Source organism: Lycorma delicatula, chromosome 2 (genome assembly GCF_047948215.1).
Source record: "Lycorma delicatula isolate Av1 chromosome 2, ASM4794821v1, whole genome shotgun sequence".
NCBI lineage: Eukaryota > Metazoa > Arthropoda > Insecta > Hemiptera > Fulgoridae > Lycorma > Lycorma delicatula.
In genome coordinates, this window is record NC_134456.1 from 143,219,481 (window position 1) to 143,229,073 (window position 9,593).

At 33.3% G+C, this 9,593-nt stretch overlaps 1 protein-coding gene across 1 annotated transcript in view; it reads left to right on the top strand.

Moving 5' to 3' along the window:
- LOC142319287 (dynein axonemal heavy chain 7-like) overlaps positions 1–8,831 on the top strand; it is a 187,489-nt gene extending 178,658 nt beyond the window's left edge. The window contains exons 59-62 of the mRNA XM_075356394.1: positions 325–476; positions 2,918–3,055; positions 4,601–4,744; positions 8,373–8,831. Coding sequence (XP_075212509.1) covers positions 325–476; positions 2,918–3,055; positions 4,601–4,744; positions 8,373–8,579 — 641 coding nt within the window. The 3' untranslated portion in view covers positions 8,580–8,831. The remainder of the gene's footprint in view (positions 1–324; positions 477–2,917; positions 3,056–4,600; positions 4,745–8,372) is intronic.
- Positions 8,832–9,593: the final 762 nt, after the last annotated feature.

Genomic DNA, 9,593 nt, shown 5'->3' on the forward strand with positions numbered 1-9,593 from the left:
ATAATGTACCCACACACTCAGATTTGTGCCAAAAATCAGCATTATTGTGGTGTAATGGCCATTTCTTCAGATTGCTTCACACAAACAATGCAGAACTTACAGGTAGTAATACTTACTGACTCTCTGATAGTGATTCAGTGATTGTCTGTAATTATTTTCTTCACCTTTTTACATTGTCATCAATTGATGTGCTGGAACACCTATAGCGCTCATCTTTGTCTTACATTTTGGTCTTATTTATATTTGTATTTGTGTTGCATATATTTTACATAATTCTAAGGATATGGAATAGAACTCTTTTAATATTAAATTACTTTATTTTAGGTGTAGTAGTGATGTCATTTGATTTAGAAGAAGTGTTTAAAAGCATGGTAACTGGGAGAATACCTACAATGTGGGCTGGTAAATCATATCCATCTCTGAAGCCATTAGGAAGTTATGTCAATGACTTCTTATTCAGACTTGAATTCCTTCAGGTAGTTAAAAGAAAACCTTAGAATCTAACATTACTTTTTTGTATTTGCCAAATTAAATATTTAGTAGTTTTACTGTAATGTTTTAATAATTATCTGGATGTTATGTTTTCTCATTTATCTTCTGTCAGAAATAAATCTGAAGCAGTTTAACATTTTAGAACCTGTTTTTGTGCATAAGAAGTTTGTCAAATAAAAAAATAATGTAATATATTACCTTCAGAGCATTTATTAAGTTGCACTATGAAAGCAGTCTACTGAAATGTTATATGGGCATAGTACAATTAAAAGTCAAATATTTATCATCAGAAAATTATTTTTAAAAGCATTATCATGTGCACTGTAAAAATTGCAGCTCTATTGCTATACACCAATTGGATCACTTGTCAAGTAAGCTAGATAATTAAGCCTTCAAAATACACACTGCCACTAGAGATTAACAGGCCATCACATAACAATCCCTAAAACCATTCCATAAATACATCTAATTTTTCTTTTCTTTTTTTATTTATTGCAAATATTATTTCTTTAATTTTTTTTGCAATATCAAAGACAGAAAGATACTTACCACCTTTTTGTTTTATGTGTTTTTCAGCTGATCTTGTGTAACATAAATTTTCTCATAAATTTTTTGTTGGAAAAATTGATTAAATCATTAGGTTTTCCCAAGAATTTCAATATAGTCTCATCTTTTGACTCTCTGTCCCAATAATGGAATATCAAGAGGAGGCTCGACAATAAACAGTACTTTTAACAGTTAAATGCTTATTTACAGATTAAAGCCTGCAAGGACCGCTGCTGAAAGGTGATGTTGCATTATAATGTAATACATACTGTTGTCCATACTATCATAGAATGCCTCCTCTGTTGGGCCTGACTATCAAAAAATTATCAATTTTACTGAAAATGGCAGTGCTGAGATGTTTGGGTGTTTTGAATTCTATATTCTAATGTTTACTCTAGCTTATAATGATGATGAACCCATATTTCATCACAATTTTGATTCGCTCCAAGAAAGTACCATGTGTGTAAATATAAAACTGGAATTTGCACATAGATGGCCCTAGTTTTCAATGTAGTTAAACATTATTGGTGCAGTTTTCTTTCTTTGATTTTAGTTGAAAGATTTTCAACTCACAACAACACAAGTTTCATACAACAGCATGTTTACAACAGTATGTTTCATACAACAGAACATGTCGAGTTTTGTACCTACAAACTACAATTTGTAGACAGCATTGATTTTCTGCTACCTTTTAAAGAAAATTGATGCATAAACTTACTGAATGCTTGTCAAAGCTTATGATAAGCATGCTCTTAGTAAATCACAGTGCTCTGAGTGGTTCAAAAAATTCATAAGTGGCGATTTTGACGTGAGAAACGAAGAACATGAAAAGACAGCAAATTGCAAGAAGCATTGTTGATATGAGGATGACGCTCAAATGCAACAACTTGCAAATCAATTAAATGTAGCACGAGAAGCTGTCTACATATTTTTGAAAGCCATGGGAAAATGGGTTCCACATGAACTGATTGAAAGACAGCAAGAAAACCAAAAAACTACTCGCAAAATGTTGTTTGCCTGGTACAAGAGTCACTTCTCCATCGAATTGTGACAGGTGATGTTTGAAATGAAATGTTACAAGATGTAGTGTTATACGAATTATAAAATGGTGCACTGTTTGTGAACATAAATTCGGGAGTTCTCCTCATTACAGTTTATGGGTATGGGAAGTCCTCAATGATAGCTTTACTGAATGATGTTATGGCAAGGTTTATATCAAAAATCAGTTTTGACTGTATTATATCAATGCCTACGAGCAGCTTTAGATAAATTGCTAAAACGTACTATTGAATTCTTAAAAATTATGAGATTAAGTTGTTCATGTTTGACAATATTTTATTGGCTAACCTTTTTGATTGTAACAAACTCTTAAGCTGTAACACTGAGTGGCATTTGATACAAAAATAGAAGTCAAAAAACAATTTTTATTTCGACTAAAAATTTAAATCGAATCTTTCTCCTATAAGAAATAGAAAGAGGGTTGACTTCGCTCAGCCACTAATTTGGGTTTTTGTGGGATCCCAGGATAGGAAAGATAGAAGTCCTTAAACAGTCGCACAGGTATGGAAAAAACCATTGAGTTTCAGTAAAGAAGCACGGAAACTAGAAACAGGCACCCCAATACCTCATTATATATGTGTAGTACAATGGAAGTTGACCGAACTGTCAGGCGCTCATACAACAATGAAAGAATAAAGTTTATAAAAAAGAAAGGAATAGAAGGGCAACAAACAGCCTACTGAGGGCTGCCTTTAATTAGGTTGGAAATGGGTAGTTTACTAGCGATTGTTGGACAGTTGTATTTAAATGAAGTGCTGTGTAAAAAAAATATTCTATTATTTTTCAAAGTGAGTAATCTGTTAAATGTTTTTATTTTCAGAAATGGTTTGATAATGGACCACCTCCTGTGTTTTGGATATCAGGATTCTTTTTTACACAGGCTTTCTTGACAGGAGCTCAGCAGAACTTTGCCCGAAAATACACAATTCCTATAGATCTTCTTTCTTTTGATTATAAGGTAAACTTACAGGCTTGTGTCAATAATAATAAAAGACAAGCTGAAGGAATCTAACTACATCATTATTTTATTTACCATAGAACTCCAAAACATTAAATGGTTTGGATATAGGTCTAGTAGTACATATTTTAGCTGCCCAATATTATTGATCATATCTCATATGATATGAGAAATAAAATAAAATAGCATAAACAGTAGTAGAAAAAGAGAAAAAAAATCAGGATTATTATTGACCAACTGACCACAGTTAGTGTAAAATCTATTTTAGTAATATGTTTTGAGATGTTCCTTTATAGAAAACTGAAGTTATTCCATTTTTTACTGCAGATGAAATTCTACTAAATCTTACCTCTTATGGGATGAATGAGGATTTCAAGAATCATTCTTTTATTGGTAAACTGTATACTTTGCTAGCATTTCTCCTGAAAATTAAAGGGAATTTAAGTTTGTGCTGCCTTACTAGAAGAGAGAATATTCATAATTAGATAGGCTAGTAAAATCAAAGTACTGTTAAAGCTGTCTTGAGCCTGAGAAGCTCAAAATGCGATCAAGCACACCATCAAAGGGTTTGTATCTATATGCAGATCTGTATCTGGAAAGTGCTATAAAAATGCTCTGAAACCAGCTGAAGATATTCAGTTACATAAATATAAGAAACTTATAATATCTTTACAGCATCCCTCTAAGTACCAGTTCCAGCCAGAAGAAGGAAAAAATAATAAATGATTCTAAGGTACTGTGCAGAAATTATTGGCCCTCAGCCTCTGCTTTGGATAATTGCTATGATGAGAATATTAGCAGCTCTTTAGTGAGTTTTGTCTGCATTTTGGATAAGAGGATATATATAAAAGAGAGTAACTGAAGAAATTCCACTTGAGCTGATGACTAACAGTAGAAATTGAATGAGCTTTTAGTACAATGAACAATGATTTGAAGGTCAAGTAGACAGACTTATTTTCATCAGTTGCATTGGACCTCCTCTATGTATGTTTAATTCAGTTCATATATGTAAAATCTTAGGCTGCAAAACATTCAGCTGATGAAACATATGTCAAAAACAGAAGGATGCCAATTTTGATACCAGTACGTGTCTATATGGAGACTGCCAAATTGATAAGGATGAGTTCTGATAAATATTTTTTTCCTACTAAATCATCATATGACATTAAACTTTATAGAGTTATGTACAACTTGTAAATTTGAACAGGCATCAGAAGCAAGGCATGTGAACAGGACCTACCAATGTGATAAAACTGAAGGAATAAAATTTAGAATCTAAAACTATAATAAAGAATATTTTGAAGGTCTATGAATAAAGTTATTAAAATGTATTATTGTTGTGAGGGGGCAAGAGAAAGTTAGTAATCTGCTGGTAGTTCAGAGAGCAAAGTCATATTACCTGTCAGTATTTTAACTAATACCTAGTTAAAGGTGTTTTCTGTTTTTTTTTGTTTTTTTTAATTCATTGAGAGATTCTGAATCACGTTAAATATTTAATATGATATTCATTTTTTTGGTTTTTTAATTAATATTTTCTTTATGCAGATTATGACAAAGAATAATTACTCAGATCCACCAGCAGATGGAGTGTATGTTCAAGGCCTCTTCTTGGATGGTGGACGTTGGAATCCAGAAACAGCTGTAATTGATGAATCCTTACCACGAGTATTATATGAAAATATGCCAATTGTAATTGTATCTTTGACTACATTCTATTATTTTATTTTTATTCAATATTTTGAGCATGTAGCTCCTTAACTTTTTATTTTTGAGTAGAAAGGATTAACCAAGAAAATTTTCCCTTTGTATTATTATTTACTTGGAAATTAATCTAAAAAATGTTATATTAACACAATTTAATAATATATATAGTTTATTGTAGTGACTGTTCTTTTACATGTAAGTATAAGAAGAGGTATATTTTCAGAAGAGATATTTAATCAAGGATTTCCTTCTTTTAATGTTACTGTTCCATGTGCCAAGTATATTGTTTATTTAAACAACATGCCCAAAACACTGTCAATGTTTTGGGCATGTACAAGGGTCTTCCAAATTTATATTGGGAATAAAAATGTTTTTCTCTTGAAAATATTTAACATTTTAAAATATCTTCTATACCCTTTTATTGTCGCCTACCTTTTTGTCACTTATTTTTTAATTCTGTCAAATTTACAGGAATACTTTATTATTCGTAGTGTGTGCATTACAAACAGTACAATTAGTGAACAAAAAACAATCCACCACGGTCCAGTAGGATGACATGTAAATGAAGTGTAGTCTTGTACAGGCTGAAGCTGATCATTGGTGGCCGCAGGTGTGTGGTTAATTAAACCTCAACCACCACAGTACAATGGTATCCTTTGTCTAGTATTCAAATTCGTATAAAAATAACTAACTTTTACTATCTCAGAAACTTCAAAGTTTGTCTTTGGTGATGGCCCCACTACAACATGGCAGAGACCCATAATGTCATCTTCCACCTTCCATTGGCACAGCTGAGGTGGTTCTCCCTAAGCGATCACACACTGGTGAGCTCCTGCTGATGGGCCTGTTGGTTGGCTGGCTGGCTGACTGTGGTGCTTGAAGCTCAGCAAGTTGGGGCTCGGAAGGTAGCATCCATGCCTAGTAGCTCGCTCCGTGGGCTGGCCAGGCCGGCTGCTTTGACAGGTATGTTGGCATCCACTGGGAGGTCCCATGATGAGCCAGCTAGGGCACTTTTGCTTTCTTCCACCCCGTCTTTGTAATTACCAAAGCAACATTTTTTTTTAAGAAATCTAAAACTAAACTATTTGATTGAATAAAATGATATCTTTACTCATTGTTGTAAAACCATGGAAACAAATAAAAAAATAATAGATATATAAATATAATATAAACAGAAATACATAGTCGAAAGCAAGCAAAATTAGCAGTTTTTTTTATTTCTAAATTCAAAATTTGTTATATTTATTTTATAAAATTATTATTTAATTTTTTTAATATTAATTTTTTTAACGAGAACAAATATGAAGCTATTTCGATTAATAACACTTTATACTGCAAGATTATCCACCAACAAAAATCATTTGTGGTGGCAAAACTATATTAAAAGACAACAGGTCATTGCTAGTTGGATACTACGCTGTATTAGAGCTGCACCCAACATGCTGTTTAATATTTAAAAAAATTAAAACGCTTTTTGGAAAGAAACCTTCCAATATGACAACTTAGTCCCATCCAGTCTAGCTCAGTCCACTCCCGTCCAGTCTAGCCCAGTCCACTCCTGTCCAGTCTAGCCCAGTCCACTCCCGTCCGGTCTAGCCCAGTCCACTCCCGTCCGGTCTAGCCCAGTTCACTCCTGTCCAGTCTAGCCCAGCCCATCCAGTCCAGCCCAGTCCCGTCCCGTCCCGTCCAGCCCAGTCCAGTCCAGTCCAGCCCTGTCCAGCCCTTTACAGACCAAACCAAACCATTCCATTTCTTCCATCCAGTACAAACCAAACCAGTTCAGGTGAACCGGTAGTCCAGTGATGGTGGTGGTGGTAGTCCAGTTCCTGCCAATCAACCTACATGTACTGGTTCGAATAACCATGGTGCTGTTACATAGAGAGTGTAAATGATGACTTGTTGTATCGTAGTCTGTAGAGTAGAGTGTTAGAAGAGCATATGAGCAAGATAAATATACAGAATATTACCTTAATAATATGTAACATTTATGACCATAATATTGATCACAGTTTAAAACACATTAATAAAATACATTAAATAAATTAGTAAATTATTAATTAAGAAAATTATTTTAACAATATTCCCAATTAGTAACAAGTGAAATATTTTTTTTATTTCAAATAAATAATATTCAATTAATTATCAGACATTGGCAGCAAACAACTTTAAATTGACTCTAACTAATTAGTCAGGATATGGATAAATGTTAGTGATAATTCCGAATTTCCATTGCACGTGAACAGTTTTCCTTACAGATTAATACTAACTCTTCTATAGACATTTTACGCGAAGTAAAACGCCATTTATCAATATCTGCTGGAGACAATATAGTCGTTAGACCATCGATTCCAGATGTGTTGGACGAATTTCTGGAGTAAATTTCAATGACCAATAAATGAATTTCTGTATGTTCAGATTCAGGTAAAGACATAACTGACCAACCAATAAGAAATGTCCAGGCAATATTGGTTCTGGGTCCCTCTGTAGAAACTAATTCTTAATGAATTGCCTTGGTACCGAGGCATATAAAAAGTGCGATAAGATTTACTTTTGGCTTTGGACCTCTGCCCACCATGACGAATTGTAAGTGGACCTCCACAGTCTATTGCACAGATAAAACGGATGGGGGAAGGTACTACTCTAAAACACGGTAACTGACCTAATTGTTGCACTAGAGTTTTTGAATTAAACAAAACCAATTCAAACATTTATTAAGACTGATGAAATGTTTGATTTAGCATTTAAGCTCCAGTATTTCTGGTTTAATGAATGTTGCGTTAATTCTTTTAGTAATAATTCTTTTATAGACACCTAATGGTGGGGCCGTAGTACCGATGTGGTGCTCGTGCAGGCGTGTAGGTACACTGTACTCCCACTGACATCTGAATGGCTGGTGTCACACTCAGCATATGAGTACATATGAGAGCATGTAGCAAAGTTACAATTAGTGGAAGCCACGTTTAATTTTAACAGCTAAACAACAGCATAATTTTTATTACAGTAACTGAATTTTTCATCACGAATTTAAAATTTATATTGAAAAGTAAATATTTATTAAGCATGGCCTCCACTAATTGGAACTTTGCTGCATGCTCTCATCTGTACTCAAATTGGATCCATACTGACTGGTTTTTCATAAAATGTTATTAGAAGGCAGCTTGGCTAAATTAGTGGTTGATTGTTAACTGTAGATTGAATTACATTAAAATTTGGTGCACTGCAGAGGAAGTTGCCTTGTGAGAAGCAGTTTGCTGTATCATTTATCTATGATTTATAGTAAGTTACTACTTAGATTCTTCATGTGATCTGGGTATGCTTTATATGCCTCTTACCCATAAATGCTTTCACGTTATCATTGCTCAGTCCTCGGTATATAAATTGGAAATTTTCTATATAGTTTCCGTAATCAAAAATACATTTTCTTCACTGGTTCTAATTATTACTAAAAAAAGGTGTATGGCAATGCACCTTTCCACCAAGTTTATATCTGAATGATAATTAATTTAATACTTAATAGAACTTAAGAATAGGATTAAATTGAATACTCAAAAATTAAGATTTTATAGTGTTCTTATAATAAATTTCAGTTAAATTTTATTTTTAATGTTTTTAGATTTGGATGGTGCCAATAAAAAAAGAAGAGTTAGAAATAAATGAGAGATATACCTGTCCAGTCTATAAGACAACTGAAAGGCGTGGTGTACTTTCAACTACTGGCCATTCAACAAATTTTGTTATAGCAATATTGTTACCATCAGATAAACCTGAGCGGCACTGGATAATGCGAGGACTTGCACTTCTCTGTCAACTTTCCCAATAATTATAATTATCTTAATTAGATAAATAACTTTTATTAAGTGTTGTTATTAGTATTATGTGTTGTGAAAGTCCAGGATTGTAGTATTGTGTATTTGTTATTTAATCTGGATGAGAGAATCGTATAATGTTACATAATCAATTACTTTATTATTATTATTATTATTATTATTATTATTATTATTATTATTATTATTATAACATTTCCTAACAGAAATGGTTTAGTATACATGCTTTAACATAAAATATAGTATTTGAAAACATTTTGTTCTGTTATTATTTCTCACTGAAGTTTCATTTTTACAGTGAATAGATAACTATTACATTTTATAAAAGCAAGATATTGCAGTACAAACAATTAAATAAGACAGAAGTATTAACTGTTGAAATGCTACTATGTGTGCTTGTGCGCATGCACGCACGAATATATGAGGTGTGTTCAAGAAGTAACGAGAATTTTTATTTTTTGGAAAGAATTTTGTTTATGCATCTACATAATGTTGTTATCCCCTTCAAAATAGTCCCCATTAGATGTTATATACACTTATGCCAGCGATTTCCAGTCCCCGTAACACTGGAGCTCAATCTTTGGAATAGTGTTTAGATCTTTCAGCTATTAGATTTTAATCTCATCTATGCTTGTAAAATGACGGCCCTCTGATGAATACGGGCGGCTGAGCTATCATAGTGTGAGCAGACTCAACAAAAAAAATATTTAACATTTTTAAAACATTGCTACACTTCATTCCATTATTGCAGCAAAATTTAATACAAATTCTCTGACTGCTACTTGGTGTGTAGGGTTTCCCACATAGTGTGGGGACCCACTAAAAACACCTCCCCCTTTTGTACAGCAGCCCTTAGATACCTGACTTACAGCGTAACTCACAGGCTGCTATATTGCCTGTGGGTCTTTTCAGGTGGGTTGGGGAGCCCTGGGCATATCAGCAGCAGTAACGACCCTGAGAGGTCCCCAAGTGATTCCTTACCCAGGCTGTGTCCCCTCACAATCCACACT